The sequence below is a fragment of the Poromitra crassiceps genome (assembly GCF_964638095.1).
Source record: "Poromitra crassiceps genome assembly, contig: HAP1_SCAFFOLD_468, whole genome shotgun sequence".
Lineage (NCBI taxonomy): Eukaryota > Metazoa > Chordata > Actinopteri > Beryciformes > Melamphaidae > Poromitra > Poromitra crassiceps.
In genome coordinates this window covers 99150-120000 of record NW_028151940.1, presented here as the reverse complement: position 1 = coordinate 120000, position 20851 = coordinate 99150, and the positions used below count along the sequence as shown (strand labels likewise).

The window sequence follows — 20851 nt, the reverse complement described above, 5'->3', positions numbered from 1 at the left end:
ACTTTTTATTTCAACGTTAAAAGGAGCTGTCCATCAGCACCTCAGAGAAATAACAATGTAAAAGTGAGGGGCCGTCTGCACTGGGCTAATTAAGAAATAATTGATTACAAATTAAATAAGGGTATCATTGAACAATACTTAAATGACATTTTTCACTAAAATCCTCATGTTTGGCTAATTATTTGGCGGCCCACTTGCAATACCTTTGCGGAATGTGTGTGTATGTGTGTGTGTGTGTGTGTGTGTGTGTGTGTGTGTGTGTGTGTGTGTGTGTGTGTGTGTGTGTGTGTGTGTGTGTGTGTGTGTGTGAGAGAGAGAGAGAGAGAGAGTGTGTGTGAGGCAGTGTGTTCCCTTGTTTGCCTCTTTATTTATATATTGTTGTCATGGTGTTATCCACCCTGAGACACTTTCCTTCCACGCCCTGAAAGAAACCCTGCGTGGTCGAAACCGGTCTGTGTTGATGATTGATGATACGACCTCGTAAAATAAACTTTTACCTTTAAATTTTACCTTTAAATCCTTGCCTCTGTGTGAGAGTGCCTAAGGAAAGCTGCTGCTTTTTAGGCTGGCATCTATTGGTGATGTAGCCCTTTGGATCTCTGTGAGGCCATTTACACCTGGCACTAACATGCGTTTTCTGTGATCAGATTGCAATCGGATAGTGCTTGACTACATTAGCCTGAATTCATTTATACCTGGCGTTAGCATGCGTTTTGGGTGATCAGATTGCAATCAGATTGTAATCAGATCACCCAAAAGGGGTGTCCTCTCAATCCGCATATAGTTGCTGTATGCGGATTGAGCGTGCGAGATGCCCAGTGTGTGAACATTCTTAACAGTAACGCCTGAGAGAGAGTAGCAGGAGAGGGAGTGTGTCTGCCCCCATGTGGTATAAAGTTTGTTCGCGGTACTTCCCAGTTAAATGTCAGAAACAACCTGTCAATACTGATTCTAACAGATTCAAAGAAGAGAGGAAATATCATTACCACAATGTGTTCTCACGACATAAAAGTCCATTTGAAAAGCCTTTAATTGAAAAGGCCAACTCATTCTGTTTTTGATTGATTTCAAGGTTTTGTGGTTTTAATACAGTATGTACAGTAAATAGTAAAAGAAAAGTGTCTCCTGCTAATTATTACAACAAACTATTTCAGAATTAATCTTTTTAATTTGTTGCTGTCCTTATTTTTTTAGGGTTAGGTTATGTCTATTCTTCTGTAAAAAAAAAAATCTATCCTATCCTCTCTCTCTCCCTCCCTGTCTCTCTGTCTGTGTGTCTCTCTCTGTCTCTCTTCCTGTCTGTGTGTGTGTGTGTCTCTCTCTGTCTCTCTTCCTGTCTGTCTGTCTGTCTGTGTGTGTGTGTGTGTGTGTGTGTGTGTGTGTGTGTGTGTCTCTCTCTCTGTCTCTCTTCCTGTCTGTCTGTCTGTCTGTCTGTCTGTGTGTGTGTGTGTGTCTCTCTCTGTCTCTCTTCCTGTCTGTCTGTCTGTCTGTCTGTGTGTGTGTGTCTCTCTCTGTCTCTCTTCCTGTCTGTCTGTCTGTGTGTGTGTGTGTGTGTGTGTGTGTGTGTGTGTGTCTCTCTCTGTCTCTCTTCCTGTCTGTCTGTCTGTCTGTCTGTCTGTATGTGTGTGTCTCTCTCTGTCTCTCTTCCTGTCTGTCTGTCTGTCTGTCTGTCTGTCTGTCTGTCTGTGTGTGTCTCTCTCTGTCTCTCTTCCTGTCTGTCTGTGTGTGTGTGTGTGTGTGTGTGTGTGTGTGTGTGTGTGTGTGTGTGTGTCTCTCTCTCTGTCTCTCTTCCTGTCTGTGTCTCCCTCTCTGTCTCCCTCTCTCAGTGGAGCAGGAGCGCGACCTCCTGCAGCCTCGTCCGTACTGGAAGGAGTTTCGTTTCGACCTGACGCCGCTCCCTCAGGGCGAGACGGTGACGGCGGCCGAGTTTCGCATCTATAAGACGCTGACCATGGGCCAGCGGGCCAACCGCACCCTGCACATCTCCGTCTACGAGATCCAGAGAGAGAACAGACACAGGTTCTCATCTTCTGTTCCCCATTGTCAAGCTCTTCTTTGCCTCTGTCTGAACTTTGCTCCACATGTGTGTAGTAGGCCCCTACCTACTGTAGGCGCCTACCTACTGTCATCTTATTATTAATTGGGTGCTCAGTGATGAATGCGTACAGGCTTATTATTCCTCCCCACATACAAACAGGCGCCAAGAACATTTTCCATTTCCTCACCCACCACTCCCTGCTCTTTACCATTCACACCGGCCTCTCCTACGCACCAGATTCTCATCCCAGTGTGACTGTATGTACAGTACTGTAACAGTACTGTAACAGTACTGTTTGTACTGTAACAATATTGTACTGTTTGTACTGTTACAGTACTGTAACAGTACAAACCTCTTAGTCACAACAATCAGCTCAGAGTTGAAAATGGATTCATTTTGCCACCTCAAATCTTTATCTCCTCTCCTGTTTCATCTCCTCTCTTGTTTCCTCTCCTCAGTCAAACATTACTTGCAAACAGACCTTGGCGTTTGTTTTAACTGCTTGACCACTCCAGGTGGGTGGTGTTTTGTGCACGAGGACAATTCAGATAGTGTCAAATAAGTTGTCACACAGAAAATTATACTCGACTAACTTTCAAATACTTTCCTGTGAATGTCTTAACCTTTTGGTATACTTGTATTGTAGGCTATCATGTGGCAAAGCGCAGCCAGCAAGACAAACTGTAAAGAAATGTACATGCAAAGTATGCCTCCTTCCTCTGCCAAGAACTGTGGGTTCACAAAAACGTACACACAGAAAATCTATGAAAAAGATGGGAACAGTTTTTCTTCCCAAAAACAAAGAAAGATTTAACTTGAGTTATACTATAGTTTTATTGACGGCCACATCACAGTCACACATTCCAGCAAGATCCTTCTGTAGCGCGTTCCAATGTGTGGACGCACTTTGTTCCCATGATGCACTTTGTTCTCATGGGTTTTTGTGGACAAACCATAATAAACCAACCTATTCCTGACACATGCACTAGACTAGCAGCATGGTGGCCTGTATTAAATAGACCACACTCCAACCGGACAATGGGTTTAAACCCTGCTAAAGTGCCTTTGAGCAAATGACTGAATCCCTATCAACTCCAGGTGTCCTGACGCTGACCTCTGTAAGGGGGGAAAAGCAATAAGAGAATATTTTTAAATGGATAGTTCTGATTTTTAGAACCCTAAGAAACGACGATGTTGATCGCTAGATTCCTTTCTCAGCACAATCCATGCTGTTCTTCATACTATAATAATAATAACTAGAATGTCTACATTTCCTAACGAAAATGTAATTGTGCTTGCTGTCCTCGCCATGCACCGCCTGGCTTCCAAAGTCCCTGCCCATGGACCTAGGGGGACTAAGTAGTTATGGGGGTGCCTATGTGAGTAAAAGGACTTTGGAGTAGAAGTACTTGGTAGGTGGGGAAGTCAGACTGGTTGTAGCCTACTAGAGAGACACAAAAGGCTGGCCCAATCTCTGCAATCTAAAACTACATTACCTGCAAACTACAGCATCAATAATTACCATGTATTGTAAATGTCTCCAACTGTCTCAAGGAAAATAGGACATGATAACCTCCAGAGAAGTAGTATTCCTTGTAGTGTCATTCATGTTTATGGTTGCGACAACAACTGTTTACAAAACTAGCAGGCTTACCAGAGCTGCAAACACACAAGTGAAAAGCTATCAATGGCTGCATCTAATCAGCCAGTAACTAATGTAGGCTATCTTCCATTATGTTAGTGTAAGAAGTCAAATGTACTGATAATAGTCCCTGGTCACCAAAGTAATGTTACCCTTTTAGTTTTGTTACAGAGTTGCTGATCGGTTGTCATGTGTCCAGTCAGCCAGAGAAGCTGCTTGGGTAGCATGCTAACTAACGCCTAACGCAGTGGTTCTCAACTGGTGTAGCCTCAGGACCCACTATTTTCCTTGTCATGAAGTTGCGACCCAAATTTCAGATTTTGTTTTAAACCACTCAAATTTATTGCACAAAAAATAGCGCATTTATTTAATACACAATGCCTTCATGCACTGTCAAATGAACAAAAAAGTGCAACAGAAGTGCAACTAGGGCTAAAAACCAATTGAAATAAGGCAGACTTGAATTACAGGCCTATATGTTTTTAAATTTAAACAAGTCAAACTGGTCATGGTCAGAAAGTCTTCTTTGAACTGTATGAAATATGAAATAAAAGGCAGACTTTTCTTGAATCACAGGCAGGCTATATGCTTTTTAGTTAAACTGGTCATAACTTTTAATTAAACTGGGGCCATGCTAATCCAGTTTCAATCATCTGAATTGAACTAAAATTAAATATGAAATGAAAAGGCAGACTTCTCTTGAATTACAGGCAGAGCATATGCTTCAGCTTGTTAAACAAGTGAAACTGGTCAGGCTAATCCAGTTTCAATAATCTGAATAAAAAAAAGTACTGTACTGTAAATGTCCGCGACCCAATCAAAACGGCCCCGCGACGCTACTCACCAGTTGAGAAACGCTGGCCTAACGCTAGCATTAGCTCAATTAGCTTGTTGCAACTAGTCCCAAACATTGATGAACAGTGTGTCCTAACGCCAGGGGGACAAGGTGTTTGTTTTGGCTGGCTGAGGTTAGCCTATAAGGCACAGTTGTTGTGGCTAACAGCCTCCATTCACACTAGGCTATTCACACTAGGCTATCTCTTCCATTATGTTTTCAATCCCAGCTGGCTGTATAAAATGAACAACCACAAAGTGGTGACACTTACCCATGGGTTCAGTTCATTTTGTTCATTCATTGTTTTCTGGACATGTTACCATGCTACATTAACACAGCAGCTAACAGCACAGACAGGCCTCCCATGGTTGGCGACAAGTGTATATCATTCTCTCTACCCAAGATGCAACACTGCTCTACCCAACATGCAACGCTGCTGCTCAGAGTTGCTCTTTAGCTCTATTTATCTGGTCAAATCTCACCGGATTCCTGTTTCCAGTACACTTTTAGCATTTGGTTTTTAACAGAGAAGAGTTGGAGCTGCTGAAAACATACAGTATGCAAATGAGAGGGAGACCATGAGTGATATACCCACTGTGATACAAGTATAGGTGTGTCTGATATCTACATAATAGTGTGCGTGCGTCAAGTCAAGTGTCAAGTGTCATACGTGAAGGAAGGCTGGCCATAATGAGAATGAATCCGCACTTCCTGCCGCCCTTCAAAATAAAACAATTTCGAAGGGACAGGCCCTGAATGCTGCTATAGCGCCCCCTAAAGGCTAAATGACAAAATACTTCTCCTATAGGCTCAGAGTACATCCCTCCACACCTGTACCAAGTTTGGTTAGCATCGGAGGATTTTAGTGAAATAGGCCCCACCCACAGAAGATTGGAAGTGGATTATATCGCAACGGTGCATTTTTTTCAAAAGCTTCCAAATCAGTGTTGTGCAGGACAGTCCCCACATGATGTGTGCGTTGGTTTGGTGAAGATTGGACAAAATTTCAAGGAGAAATGGCAGAAAAACTGTTTTGGACAAAATGCAAAATGGCGGAAAATCTAGTCAGACGCAAATGGGCGTGGCCTAGTTGAGTAGATGCGGGAGGACCCAAGGAATCCAGGGAAAAAAGAATTTTGATGATAAACCCTACGGTTCAAAAGTTATGGACCAAAAGGTAAGGAGGGCTGTTATAGCGCCACCATCTGGTCAATTGGTGCAATTTTTTCGGGGATAGTAAAAGACCCCTCAGTGCACCTCGCTACCAAGTTTTGTAGCTCTAGCTGTTATGGTTTCTGAATTACACCTAATTTACTGCAAGATTTTGCAAGATTTTTCCAAACCCCATGCAAGTCAATGGGAAAAAAAATGGCGCTTAATGGCGAATTGCGGCCAAACCGCTTTCACAAACCCTTAGCAAAGTCATAGCACACCTGTCCTCAATAAGCCGGTCATTTTGAGGTCTGGCATGTCTATGTGGCGCAAAAATTGTGGGCGTTGTTACGCGCAGAAGTTTTTGGCAGATATAATAATAAGAATATTAAGTATGTGGGATTTCAAGATTGTGCCTTGCTTGTCAGCAAGCACAATAATAATAATGCATTTTATTTAAAAGCGCCTTTCAGGTCACTCAAGGACACTTTACAGGGTTACTACAGGGTACTAGCTCCAGATAGTTAGCCACAAACCAGTACAAGGTCAACGGGGTCACGCTCCTGTCTGTGCAAGCGGACTGAGGCTCACTGAAGCACAGTGCACACAAAGCAAAGTTCAGTTCTGTGATTCTCAGTCAGCTTGCACAGACAGGAGCAGCTTGTAGTTGTAGTGGTTTGTGGCTAGCTATCTGGAGCTAAAATGAGGTACAGCATGGATTGTGCTGAGAAAATAATCTACCAATCAACGTCATCATTGGTAAGTAGCAAATAGGGCTAGGGTTCCAAAAGTCAGAACTATCCCTTTAATATCACATGATCATTATTATTATTGTTAACATCTGTATGTGTCTTGTGTCCCAGAGAGGCAGAGCTGGTGCTGCTGGACATCCAGTCGGTGCCTGCGGGACAGGAGGGCTGGCTGGCCTTCGACGTCACCTCGGCCTCCAACCGCTGGCTCCTGCACCCCCGCAGCAACCTGGGCATACGCCTCTACGTGGAGACCGAGGAGGGTGGGTGGAGCGCTGCAGGGTCACCCAACACCACAACGCCAACATAATTTTTGTTTTCGCTGACTTTGGGTGAAGTGTTAAATAACGGGAGGTGTGATCCTGCTTCGGCTTTTCCAAATGATGTGTGGCTGCCGCTGCAGTACACTTTGAACTTATTGGACTTGTTGTGAAAACCATACCGCCCCCTCTGGCAGAGGCAGGTTATGACGGTGCACCTGCAGGGCCAATTCATTTCATACGCTGCACCCCAAACCACCCCTTCGCAAACATAAAAAATATGCTCAACAACAGCGGGACGAAACACAAGCCGATTCCACACTGACTAAACTTCACATTGCATTTACTTGACTGATATCGATACATCTGCCAATGTTCCGTTTTTAACCATTCCTCGCCATGTGACCCGCCCTCTCTTGCAGACCGCTCCCTGTCTGCGGGCTGGATCGGGTTGGTGGGGCGCCGCGGGCCTCGGTCCAAACAGCCCTTCATGGTGACCTTCTTCAGGGTGAGCCAGGTGCCATGTCGCCCGCCCCGCGCCCTCAGGCCACACCCCCGCAAGAAGAAGCCCAAATACGACCTCCCCGTCCCCAGCATTCATGGTGAAGTCACAGCCAAGACTGGTGTTTTAATCTTACTTCACCACAGAACATCGTCTATAAAGTGACCAAGATTGTGCATTTTATAAGAATGAATTATAAGAATGAATTAATAATAATTTTGTAAGAGAGTAGGTGCCACTTTTTTCAAATTGTGGATACCTTGTTTTGGAACCCTTTACATGGGTAAAAACATGTTAGAATGAAGGGTTGAATTTTTAAAAAGCTATAGGAATTGTTAGTATATTCCCTCTAAATGTGCATAAACATGATTCCGTCACTTAGTTCTCAGTAGATGTGTTGTGTTTCCTCCCTGCAGACCACAGTCATGCCAACAGTGGGCGCCAGGCGTGTAAAAAGCATGAGCTCTATGTCAGCTTCAGTGACCTGGGGTGGAAGGTTTGATTATCTGATTTCTCCTCCTCTTCTTCAGAAAATCTTATCTGATTTTTCCTCCTCTTCTTCAGGAATCTTATCTGATTTCTCCTCTTCTTCAGGAATCTTATCTGATTTCTCCTCCTTTTCTTCAGGAATCTTATCTGATTTCTCCTCCTCTTCTTCAGGAATCTTATCTGATTTCTCCTCCTCTTCTTCAGGAATCTTATCTGATTTCTCCTCTTCTTCAGAAAATCTTATCTGATTTTTCCTCCTCTTCTTCAGGAATCTTATCTGATTTCTCCTCTTCTTCAGGAATCTTCTTATTCTACCCGTTTGCTTTATATTTCTCTTATAGTGTCATTGTTACTAAAGCTGGATTAACGCTGGAGAAAGGAAAAAATATGTAATGTTTTTCAGTTTAATCTGCTGTTGACAGATAATTACTGTAATTACTGTATAGTCCAGATATGGGTCATATTCTTTGACATTATATTATATAAAGGGTGAAGGTCCCAGACCATAACGTACATTTCTTGGCCCCTCTCTGCTCGTCAGGACTGGGTCTTGGCCCCCACAGGATACTCGGCCTACTACTGTGACGGAGAGTGCCTCTACCCTCTGGGCTCGTGCATGAACGCCACCAACCACGCCCTCATCCAGCAAGTGGTCAGTACCATGATGACGAGTACAGGAGCTACAAAACAACCTACTGCAATTATGGATTTATCCCTTCTCTTTCATGCATTGGCAAGATTTTCATATCAAGGACCATAATTTAGCCCACATCTAGGACCCTGAACCCCCCTAATTCTGTTACATTTGGTCTCCGACACAAATCTGAGAATAGTTTTTTACTATTAGATACTATTTGGTCCAGAATTCCCTGAATATCTATATTGTAGGTAGATATAACAGTGCTATATATACTACAATAAAAAAAACAATTGTTTATTCTCCATTCTCCAAATGTGTTAACTTTTTGTAAATTAAATAACAGAGAAATTTAATGCCTCATCATTTTGCCGGGGACCCTCTGGAACTCCCTCAAGGACCCCTGGTGGTCCCCAGAGCCCACATTGAGAACCGTTTGTTCCATTATATATATTTCCCCAGCACCTCTCTATGAGAGATTAATATTTGTTACAGCTGTTCTATAGGTTCTGTGGCTTTGACCCTTGCACTCCATGCTATTGTTTGCTTTGAGATGTTACCAACGATAACTTTAATTAGCGATTCATCTTTTGAAAATTTGTGGAGAACGTTTGGTCCATAAAATGTCACAAAATGGTGAAAAAGGTCAATCACTTTTTTTCCCCAAAGCCCAAGATGACATCTTCAAATGTTTTCTTTTGTTCTGACCAACAGTCCACTACCCAAAGATAATCGGTTTACAGAAACCAGAAAATATCCACATTTAAGAAGCTGAAATGAGATTATTTTAGTCATTTTCAGGTGTGACCAGCAGCTCTATAAGTCACTCTATCAAGGTCGGTCCACAAAAAGTTCACCACACTTTAGCTGGCAGAGTCTTCGTCCTAGGACGCTGAAATTTGGCATGCAGGTCAAGTGTGTGTGTATGTGTGTGTGTGTGCAAACTTCGAAATGCAGGATGGCAGGGGCAGAGGGCTGAAATTTGGCATGGAGGTCAAGTGTGTGAAGGTGTGTGTTGTTTTCATGCAAATTGGCTAAAGAGGGGGGGGGGTCTGGAAATCCAGGGTGGTAGAGGCAGAGTACTGTAGGGTGGGCTGCCCCTGACAAGATGCATGCATTTCAGAAATTTGCATATGTGCTTGCAGCGATTTCGAATTCCCATTTGTTTTCTTCAAAATTAGTCTAATTAATTGATTATCGAAATAGTTGGCGATTAATTTTCTAATCGATTAAAATTACAATATAAAAAAATATATAATCAAAAAATATTTAAGCTTATACTGTTGTGCTCAATTGCAAGTCTCTCTGGCTGTCCGACATGACCAGCTAGATGTTGAGGATGTAAACGTTCCCCCGTGTGCTCTCCTCCGGCAGGTGCACCTCCTGAAGCCTGACGAGGTTCCCAAGGCGTGCTGCGCCCCCACCAAGCTCAGCCCCATCTCCGTCCTCTTCTACGACGACAACAACAACGTCATCCTCAAGAAGCACCGCAACATGGTGGTCAAGACCTGTGGATGTCTATGAGAGCCGGCACAGCCCCAGAAGCCTGGACACAGACCGACTGCAGTCCAGGACCAATATAATAATAATAATAGTAAATACACGTGGATATTACACTTTTTAACATGAACTCTGCAGAAACCACCTTTTTAGGGGAAGGAGATTGACACAGGCACTAAAGGTCAGGTCTGAAAACAGGTCTGAACATCATGTATGCAGTAAAGGTTCTTAGAGTTTGAGTGCTAGAATCAGTGACTTGAGTCTCAATTTTCCTGATGGCAAGAAATGTCACTGAGGAAACGCGTTGCATTTTGTGCCCCGGTGTATGAATGAAGATCTACATCGTTTGTTAAACTGTCTCAGTTACGCGTACACATGTACTATACTTTGTGATTAAATTTGCTACAAGTACCCAAGAAGCTCCTTTTTTCTTTATTGACTCTGACTCAAAGCCATCAATTATTACTAACCTTGCGTCACCAGGCTCTTCTCGGCGAGAAAGAGCCTGGCCTCCGTTCACAAGTGATTTTGTCACCCTGCCTGGTTCCGCCCTAGAGCCCGCCCTAGACAGGAAGTAACAACGGAGATAGCTCGTTAACTTGACAATTAGACACAACGAATCAGAAAATAAAACGGCAAACAACAAAACAAAAGATGGACGTACCGAACAAAGTTTTTGAAGAAGTTCTTGTAGAAACATTGCGGATTCACAATGTCACATATTTTAAGCCAATACAGAAGCTTTACTTTTCAAACAAATGGCCAGTTGATGGAATAGTTATAAAGCTAGTTGTCTGTCCGCTGTTATCGATAATGGAGGATCGAGTACAACAGTTGAAGCATCTCTGCTGCCTGTGCTGGGAAAGACTGGGCATTGATCATAAGATTTGACATGGCGAGTACTCCATTGTCTTTGGCTCTCCAGAAACCTTCCTCGGCAGTAAATGTGCTAACGCTACTATACAACTTGTGTTGTTCTTTTCAGGCTCTAGCTAACGTAACCTCGCCGCGTCAAGCTAATGGCAACAAAGATGTTTTTTGGCGCACTTATTTCCAGTTCCTTGGTTTACGCCCCCATGACAAAAAGCGGGGTGAAAGGTGCCCAGACTAATTATTACTACACTGTACAAATAGGCCACACCTCTTTATATTGGGTTTTAGCGCTTTAGAGCAGTCATTCCCAAAGACTGGGTCGGGACGGGACTCACAGGTGGATCGCAGGAGATTTTATTCGGGTCGGCAAATGTGCAGAATTTCTTTCAGAATCTTTTATTTAAAATGTGTACTACTGAGAAGAAATAAAAACAATGAGATAGCCTGTTCACTCCGCCAAAATGCATTTATTTGGTATCATTTCTCAAGTGTTTAACGTGTATATGTTTTATAATAATGTGCATAAAACGAAGTTGTGATTTCATTTATCAAACATATATCTCTTTTAAATGTCAGGTTTACCTATTCAAGATAATGTAAGGTGATGATCAGGAATGTCATTTATGCACAAATTCGCTCTTCTCACGACTTATAAATAAGGTCTATTTTGAATTGGGCCACGATGGTTTGTCATGATTTAAAAGTGGGTCCCCAGAAAACGGTTTGGGAACCACTACTTTAGAGTCACTGCATCACATTACATGGAAGTTATTGAAATTAAAAATGAATTGACCATACAAATATTACTATAAAATACAAGCACTAAAATCCAATATAAAGAGGTGTGTCCCATTTGTCCAATGTATTAACGATTTCTGGTACTGTCACTGCGTCACATTACATGGAAAATAATAATTGTGAATTTCCCCTTATTTATTCCTACACATTTTCGATTTCAAAATTCCATACTTTTCCAGACTTCTCTTGACATCTGGGTACAGAAGGCTGTCACTTTGTGTTGAAAAGTAGTGGGGACAACATGTCCCCGACACCTATGGCCACACCAGTTTGGAGGTTTTGGGTTTGAGCCTCAGTGACAGCTTTGGACTTTGAAGATCTTCTCAAGTGAAGGCTGAAATCCTCTGACAGAAATGACTTGACCTTGTGCGACTCAGTGCCTCATGGAGTTTGACAGCTGCATGACAGCATTGAGGTTGCGGGTTCGATCCTCAGTTTTGAAAGTGGAAACCCAGACAAAAGACTGAAAAGCTCTGAGAAAACTTGTTAGTGTGACCCATAGTGGCTCAGAGTTGGATTGCTCATGGGTTCATGCTTCAGTCTGCTTTGAGGTTGTGGGTTTGATCCTCATTCAGTTAGGTTTTGAAAGTGGAAACCCAGACAAAGGACTGAAAAGCTCTGAGAAAACCGGTCTTAAGAAGTGGGGCCTGCATTGCATTTTCTCTCTCATTTACACAAAATTAACCGAGAAGAACGGTCACTTTAAATACATCGCTCAATTTATTGAAAAGGGTAAAAAGCAAAAATAATACAATATGACAGTTTTGCCCGCTAGGAAATATATGAAGAACGGAAACAGGGCTTCATCATGTTGGCAGTAACGGAACTAAAAATGTAAAATCTCAGTCCTTGGGGCCTCTTACAATTCCTTCATACACGGACCATTCAGACTACAAATGAAATGATTATTGGTAAGCGCCACAGAAGTGTATGGGAGGTTTAATACTAGTTAGAACAGAAGAAAAAAAAAAGAGAAAAAAAAGGAGTAAGGTTTCTGAAACAAATCTCCTAGCTTCACGTAAATTCAGTGGGACACAAGTGATCTTATTGCCAAGATTGTTCAGGGAGAATTGACTGGATAATGGTGTTAAGAGTGAGCAGAAGTGGCAAAAAAACAAAAATAAATAAGCAACATGCTACAATACTTGATAACTGTGTGGTTGATCATGAGGTACTGTTTTATCTAGGTCAGTGGTTCTCAACCTTTTTGAGGCGCGACCCGCCAAAAAACTTTAGGCTGGGGTTCGCGACCCCGCCTCCCGCCACTGCCCAACCCAACGACAGTGCGCACGCATTCACACACTGATTTCACTCACTGAAATGGTTGTTATAGTTTATATAGCTTTATAATACATTCAACCATTGGTATGGGAGATTGAATCATTATGGGAGAAAAATAATTTATTCATTTATAATCCCGCGACCCCCAGGTTGAGAAGCACTGATCTAGGTGTTTAGTGAGTGTGGACCCCTATGCATGCATCTCCAAAACCTCCCCTCAGCCCCAAGAACTAATAATACGCACTTTCTCATTCACACCCAATATATTTCTGAAATGATACAATGGGATTTTAGTCGTTTTTTCCCAAGGCCCAGAGGTCATGAAACCGATTCAAACACAAACAACCGTGTTCATTCTCAACTCAAACGAAAGAAAAATACCAAAATTGGAGTTGCTAGATTTTTTTTCTAACCCAACAGCTGTGCCATCATGTGTGGATGAACGAGATGTGATTCTACAGTAGGGGGGGTCTTGAACGTGCCATCTATACCTCACTGTGGACGATAGAGAGTGTTCAACAAAGTACAACCAGTTGCCAGCCAGCCGACATTCAAAAATAACTTTTTTTCTTTTTCTTACTTTGCAATTGCAAGGTATAGCCTTTTCCAGGGTTCTATATATTTTCCAACTATTTTACATTCTCAGTGCGCTCGTGTCTTCGGTCCAAGATCAGTTTCGTATCAGTAACGTAACGCGGGCCAACTTGCTGGTTCTGCTTTCTGGGAAGCCCCACCTCTGGAAGAGCAAGCGGGTAGTTGTACACAAAATAAATATAAAAACTGGGTGCTGGTGCACTTCTGCTTTTGTTCTCTTTAGACAAGCACACGCACACACATACACCTCCCCTCCTCCCCCATCCCAACCATGTTGTCCGTTAATATTGAAGGGTCCCAGTGTTCGTCGTCAGCGTCCTGCAGGCGTCCTGATTCAGCGGTAGGTAAATCCATGGTCACTGTGTATCTGTAAGGAACAGTGAGTGTTTCAATGTCATGTTCACAGTTTGTTAATACAAATAGAGGCAAGTTAACTGGGGACACACATGCACCTGGTTATTATTAGGTTATTGGGCAGGGGGGGGGGGGGTTCAAAGTCAGAGACTGTGGCCCCCCCCCCCCCGACAAAGCCAAATACATAATGAAGTTCTCTCTGATGGCATTATTTGTTTCTGACTCTGGGAAAGTGGGAAAAGCTACATTTCCCCAAAACTACTGTATCTCTGAACTATCTTTAAACAAACTACTGTATCTCTGAACTATCTTTAAACAAACTACTGTATCTCTGAACTATCTTTAAACAAACTACTGTATCTCTGAACTATCTTTAAACAAACCGCATCCATTTAGGTACTGCAGGGATGCACCCATATGAACATTGCTGTTATTGCCGATAACATGTATGTTTATTGAATTTTGTTCACACACACACACACACCTACATCAGTACAACATTGGTCTACACAATCAGTCAATCACAATCAATGACAGTTAGAGATATATAATAACAATAAACCCTTTCCTTGCATAAAAATAATAAAAATAATGTCAGGCATGCACCTGAGATTTAAAGTAAAAGTGGCTGCCACCCAAAGGTGTGCCTTACCCAGCTTTAGGTCCAGTCCAGTGGTCCTTCACGCCTGAACGTCGGCCAGCTCAGGAGGCATGGGGGACTTTGGGTGTTTGCTTTCGAAGTGCTGCTTGAAGGTCTTGGGGTCAGGCATCTGCGTCTGGAAGCACCAGTTCAATCACTGCATCAGTTTCTTTATTTTAATCGCACAAACGCAAACGGCACTTCATTTTATGCTAACCCAACTGTGGCTAAATGCCTTAGGCCAGTGGTTCCAAACCTGGGGTAGGTGGAGGTACTATATATAGCGGGTACTTGAGAGAAAGGGTCAAATGTAAAAATGGCAGAATGATGAAAATAAATCATGAAAATAAATGAAAGGTTCAAACAAACCTGCTCAGGAGGCACTAATTGCAACTCTTTGACTCCATTTCTTATTTTGTAATGTTATATTCTTCAAAAGGTGGGTAATCATTCATTCATTGCATCATCTGCTATCGTTTTCTCTTGCAGTTTTCTAAGCAAAAGGTTGTAAACGGGTAAGGTACTGTTTTCAGAAATCCGGGAAAGGGGGTGCTGAAGTTAAAAAAAGTTTGAGACTCACTGAATTAACTATTTATCACAGTGTCCACAACCACATATTATAAAATACAGCAAGTACCAAGCAATTCTGATGAGTTACTGAGTGAAGAAAACAGATATGCGACACCATTCATGCATTTCCTGGGCCTTCATTGAATACTCGTCAGGTCCTGGAGGGTTCCCCGCAGAGTAAATAACGTGCCCGGTAGAACAGACAAACAGTACTGTAGTTGTCACAACTAAAATACACTGATGTAGCTGTCCAGTGCTCACCCGGCAGACAGGGCAGGTGTGGACCAAGGCTGCTTTAGCTGCAGTCTTCTGGTCAGCAGCTTGCCCTTTCTTCTTGTCCGCTGCCTTCTTGGCGTTCTTCTGCTGGGACTGGATCTTCTGCTGCCCACGTGCCATGGCCGTCTGCTACTGAAACCAAACAAAACACCACAGTCCATTGTTCCTGCCGCTTGCTGCTTAGTACTTAGAACACTCTGGATGACCGCGGTGGAAAAAAATCAACATCAGCTGGTAGATCTAATTTGCAACTGGTAAATGTGTTGACTTTACCAGTCACTTTGGCAGGTAACCAACAATCATGCAGAGGCATTTACCTACTATTAGTTTACGTTCTATTAGTCAAACAGACAAAGTGCCTCCTGCTTTGCATGTGACCACTCCGCAATATATCACCTCCACAAAAAGCACAACCTCCCTGCCTACAGTTCCTAACTACTATGTTAACCCATTGATACCTGATGCAGCATTTGTGTGTGTATCCATTTAAGACCGCAAACCCCGTTAACGTGGTTCACGGTCTTAAAGGGATACGCACACAAATGAGGGATATACACGCAAATGCTGCATCAGGTATCAATGGGTTAATAGGCTACTGGTGAAAACTCCCTGCCTAGCTACTATTTTATGCTGGTGAAGTCAAATGAAGGTTTCTAATACTGTACGACTATCAGCAGAAGGCCAGCATCAATCCCGGTGGGATATCATGTCAAAAAAAATTAAATAGCCCATTTAATTTTTTGGTATAACATTAATCTTACCAACCTTTAGAAAGTTAAGCATCAGGTCCTGGACCCAAAGCGAAACATTATACCTGGCTCTAGTTTTCAGTGTTTGTATATTAAGTAACTACATGTAGATGTTTTTCAGATAACGTTGCTTATTGACAATTAACGTTAGCCACTCACGAGGACAAATGGCTTAACGTTAACAAAACAAAACCTTGTCGAGCTAACGTTTTAAGTAGGGGTGGGGGAAAAAATCGATTCACCTAAGTATCGCGATTTTTAATGTCACGATATTTTGGATCGATCTTTTATTCCAGAATCGATAATCGCAAAAAAAAAAAAAAAAAAAAAAAAAAAAAATTTTTTTTTTTTTTTTTTGGGTGCTTGCAGTCAGGCCACTCACTGAACAGCAGGCCAGGCGCCGCCTACTGGTTTACTAGTGGTTTTATTACTTTATTAGTTAGTCTGAAGTAATAATTACACTTCAGGGTTAAAGTGGGTGCATCTCATTGTAAAATTGGACTTCAAACGGCCCAAATCTGGCTTCAAACGGCCAAAATTGGGCTTCAAACGGCCCAAATTTCACGCGCGTCGGCCCATATCGGCCTGGCCTGCTTGGTATCTAATGCCGGCCTGAATTATGATCCCAGTCCGCCCCTGTTTTTAACTATATCGCCCAGCCCTACTCATGATATATAATATACAGTCTCTAGTGTATGATTCAACTTTTCCCATGTTCTAATCTAGTGTAAAAAAGCAAACAAACTGAAAAAAGAAAAGAAAAAAATAAACAAAAATCGCAATAAATCGTAATATCGAATCGCAATAATCGTAGAATCGCAATACTTAAGAATCGCAATATAAATCGAATCGGCACCCAAGAATCGTGATAGTATCGAATCGGGACATAAGTGAATCGCCACAGCCCTAGTTTTAAGACACGAACGGACTGTTTGACTACCGCTGGACTGGCTATGGTACTATGTCAATGTTACATTTAAAACCTTGCCTAACACAAACACATGAACTTGACAGTTATTACATGTTCACTAACGCTGCGGCCATGTTAGAAAAACTACAACAGTGCAAACAATTCATTATCAAATATAAATTTGTCCCAAAGGGCGGCGTACAATTTTAATTACGGAGTGTGCCTTAAACAAGTCAATTCTACTACAGTATGAATCCTGTGAGCTGGACGGGAAAAATATTTGTCCGATGTCAATTTAAACATGAGTTTTAATGGCGGTAAATGTAGCAAAACAGGCTGGTCAGTGGTCACTGGGCGTCTGTTCTCACATCCAGGTCAAAACTATGGCCAGGCAGGCAATAACTATGGCCATTGGCCAATATCAATAAAATTAAAATACAGTGATATCAGAGATGCACAAGTCATTTTTTTCAAGTCCAAGTCAGGCCTCAAGTCTTTTATGTTTGTAACAAGTGTTTTAACATCTGCTAACATGTTTGCTAACGATCATATGAGCTAACGTTAACTTTCACATTACCTGCATGACTGACCTGTCAGGTGCCTGATAAAGTTTGATGTGGTCAATCCAGCATCATTTTGATTCTGCAGACATTGCATTTAGCTAATTGTTGTTGTTTGGGCTTTGTGTGAAGTTATTATAGTCAAAGGTTATGACGGGGGTTTTCAAAGTCTGAGACTGTGGGCCTCCCCCCAGAAAAAGCTTGGAAAAAAGAGCCCCCCACGCTCAATTCCTGGATGCCTATGGGATCATTATGGTATGTATTTGATCCCAGACACTAAAAAGCTGTCTGAACGCATGTATTAGTTTCTGACTCTGGGAAAGTGGGAGATACTGTCAAATTCCCCAAAACTACTGAATCTCTATAGTCTGAACTATCCATCTAACCAAATCACACACATCTAGGTTATTCTATGAGATCTCCTTTTGACAACTAATTTAATGGCTAATGTAAATATTTGTTTCACTTTCGTTCATTGAGTCTCCCCTGAAACTGCTTGGAGCACCCCTGGGGAGGCCCGCCTCCCACTTTGAAAACCTCTGGGTTATTATGACAGATTCCACAGCAGCTGCAGGTGTAACATCTGAGTTGAGCCAGTTCTGATTCAGAACAATTTAGTTATCATCAGTTGATGAACAAAAGACAGTGTTATGTGGTTCATTTGAATTTCCAATTACTTTTCAAGCACGTTAGAAATGGCTTATTTTCAAGGTATTCTAGTACTTTATTACTCCCCCCCCCCTTCAAGGACCTTGTATGAACCCTGTATGTATTATAAGGTCAGCAGCAGTTTTATTTTGAGTTATTAAACCGTAAAGCTAACGTTAATAGCTAAACACTGTCAACACCGTCCACACACAGCTAGCGTTAGGCCTTTTCAGTCGGGCCTTGGGTAAGCTAACTAGCAGAAAAGCTAAACCCATGTGACTCCGGGTTACTAATCCTTACATTATCACTGTAACAAAATGAAAGACGGTTTCAGTACAACGAGCCGTTAGCTAACACGAAATGATATAGTAACGTCTAAATTATCTGTCCACTTTCAAGCAAATTTACCTTAGCGATTTGTCTCTGGCTCTGCTGCTCTCTCGGCTTCTTCTCTCGTTTCCTTTTTGAATGCTGGCCAGGCAGGAACGTTCAAAGAAGGGTTTTTACGTTTACCGTTTGCAGTGTACACTACAGCGCCCTCAGGCGGCCTGGAGGCTGAGCTTCATCTTCGAACCTGAGCCAAGTCCGTATGTCATGACCCCCCCCCTTACGTGTACAAACATCATGGCATTGAAACTTTACAAAAATACCAATGGGATCAGGTGCCGATCAAAGAACAAAGTGGAAATCAAAACAGACAAGACAATGAAATAATTAATAACAAATACTGTAGGGCAGAGGTTTTCAAAGTGGGAGGCGGGCCTCACCAGGGGGGCTCCAAACTGTTTCAGGAAGGCTCAGTGAATAAATATTACTTTAGTTACTACAAAAGGAGATGACATAGAATAGCTGAAATGTTTGAGTCAGAGTCAGAAACAAATAAATGCCTTCAGTAGACCTTTTTACATATTTGATATAGTCTGAAGTCAAACAGCAATATCAGGCTATCTTTGCTCAATTATTGAGTGTCTATGGGATCAAAACAATCATGATCCCATAGGCATCTAGGAATTAATCGAAACTAAACAAGTAAACTGCGCGGGGGGGGGGGGGGGGGGGGGGGCTTCCAGGCTCAAAGACTTTGAAAACCTCTGCTGCAGGGAAAATGGAGGGCTTCTCTTGTAAACGATATTATTTTATTATACTAAGAAGTTTCATTGCATTGTTATTTTTCATGAATGTGAAGGCTTATAAGAAAGAAACTCATTGTGAAATATCTAAAACGTGGGGTTCACATATATTTTGATCTGTGTATATACATGAATTTTCCAAGAATAAGAATGATATAACCAGAAAGTCGTCTTTTCTATTGTCAAGTGAGGAGATAGTTCAGAGATACACTAGTTTGGGGGAATTTGACGAAGTTTTGAAGTTTTTCCCACTTTCCCAGAACTAATAGATGCCTTCAGAAAGACCTTTTTAACAGCAATATCTGCTATCTGCTAACAGCTATCTTGGCTCAATTGTTGAGTGTGTATGTGATTAAATAACATACGGTAACATGATCCCATGGGCATCCAGGATTTTCCAAGCTTGGTCTGAGGGGAGGCCCACAGTCTCAGACTTTGCAGACTTTAAAAAGCCCTGTCATAGACCCCTTGCGTGGGATCCCATGTACAACATCTCTTACAAGCACATTAGCACCTGTTCGTTTGTTCATGTGTATGTGTATATGTATATAATAGACTAAAAAGGCATAATACAACCTAAGTGATTTCCAATCTCTTTTTATGAAGGGTCTCTCTCTCTCTCTCTCTCTCTCACACACACACACACACACACACACACACACACACACACACACACACACACACACACACACACACACACACACACACACACACACACACACACACACGATAAGGTCGTCACTGCAGCTGCATACAGTATCTCATGCTATTAGTATTAGGCATAGGCCTACTGTAGCCTACACTCTTTTTTTTCTATTACTTCAGGCTGAAGTAATAGAATTGTATTATTATTTCTTTTACTTCAGGCTGAAGTAATATATACTATAGGCTATAGCCATATGATAGGTGCCATATGGCTTCAATTTCTTCCTCTTTCTCCATATTTTTCGTTTTATTTGCATTTAATACAAATGTATTGTTTTCCACCCATTTGACAACAGGTTTAAGATCATTTGATAAGTATTCATGCAGCTGAGTTTGTGCATGTGCTACGTACTGCTGTGATGGTTGTATCATCAACAAACATACAGTATGTGCATTTGAGTTGGCTAACACTAAGGAAATATCATTTATATATTATGTACAGCAAAGGTCTGAGGGAACTTCCTTGTGGGATGCCACAGGAAGTCATACGTGGATAAGAAAAAGAACCGTCGACATAGACAGATTGCTTTCTGCCATCCAAATAGGATTTCATCCAATTGATAAGATTCTGACTGAAGCCACAATGACTTGATTTTTTTAAGTAGAATTGTGTAATCTATCAAATCAAACGCTGCAGTGAAATCAAGAAGAAGTAGGGACACAGGACAGGGAGTACGGGACACAAGTTTACCTTGGTCAAGGTAATTAGTTTCCATATATTTCCAAATGTGGTCACTAACTACTTTTTCCAAGATTTTCCGTAAGGGGGAGAGTAGGCTAATTGGGCGACTGTTGTGGTGTATAGCTAGTTTAGCATCCTTGGGAATAGGTTTCCATTATGTAGGAAACTTTCTTGATGCAAGGAAAGATCAAATAAATATTAGAGACTAGGGCAGACAGACAGTTGACTGTCACTGTTTTGGAGTAGAGACTAGGATATAATAACAGTTACTGAAATC

The 20851-nt window shown here is 42.0% G+C and overlaps 2 protein-coding genes across 3 annotated transcripts in view; one reads left to right on the top strand and one right to left on the bottom strand.

Moving 5' to 3' along the window:
• bmp8a (bone morphogenetic protein 8a) overlaps nucleotides 1–10216 on the top strand; it is a 16794-nt gene extending 6578 nt beyond the window's left edge. Inside the window, exons 2-7 of the mRNA XM_083663898.1 lie at nucleotides 1827–2019; nucleotides 6531–6679; nucleotides 7099–7278; nucleotides 7595–7674; nucleotides 8209–8319; nucleotides 9679–10216. Coding sequence (XP_083520024.1) covers nucleotides 1827–2019; nucleotides 6531–6679; nucleotides 7099–7278; nucleotides 7595–7674; nucleotides 8209–8319; nucleotides 9679–9828 — 863 coding nt within the window. The 3' untranslated portion in view covers nucleotides 9829–10216. The remainder of the gene's footprint in view (nucleotides 1–1826; nucleotides 2020–6530; nucleotides 6680–7098; nucleotides 7279–7594; nucleotides 7675–8208; nucleotides 8320–9678) is intronic.
• Nucleotides 10217–12178: 1962 nt separating this feature from the next.
• On the bottom strand, nucleotides 12179–18509 carry LOC310771252 (zinc finger protein 706). Of its 2 annotated transcripts, none has more exons than XM_083663903.1 (4): nucleotides 18466–18509; nucleotides 15176–15322; nucleotides 14357–14480; nucleotides 12179–13717 (listed from the first exon to the last, which is right to left on the bottom strand). In XM_083663903.1, the coding sequence occupies exons 2-3, from the start codon at nucleotides 15308–15310 to the stop codon at nucleotides 14385–14387; spliced, it is 231 nt and encodes a 76-aa protein (XP_083520029.1). In that variant the 5' UTR covers nucleotides 15311–15322; nucleotides 18466–18509; the 3' UTR covers nucleotides 12179–13717; nucleotides 14357–14384. The 2 variants fall into 2 exon arrangements, with proteins under 2 accessions (XP_083520029.1, XP_083520028.1); XM_083663902.1 differs by having other exon boundaries at nucleotides 15176–15319; nucleotides 18466–18507.
• Between the last annotated feature and the right edge of the window lie 2342 nt (nucleotides 18510–20851).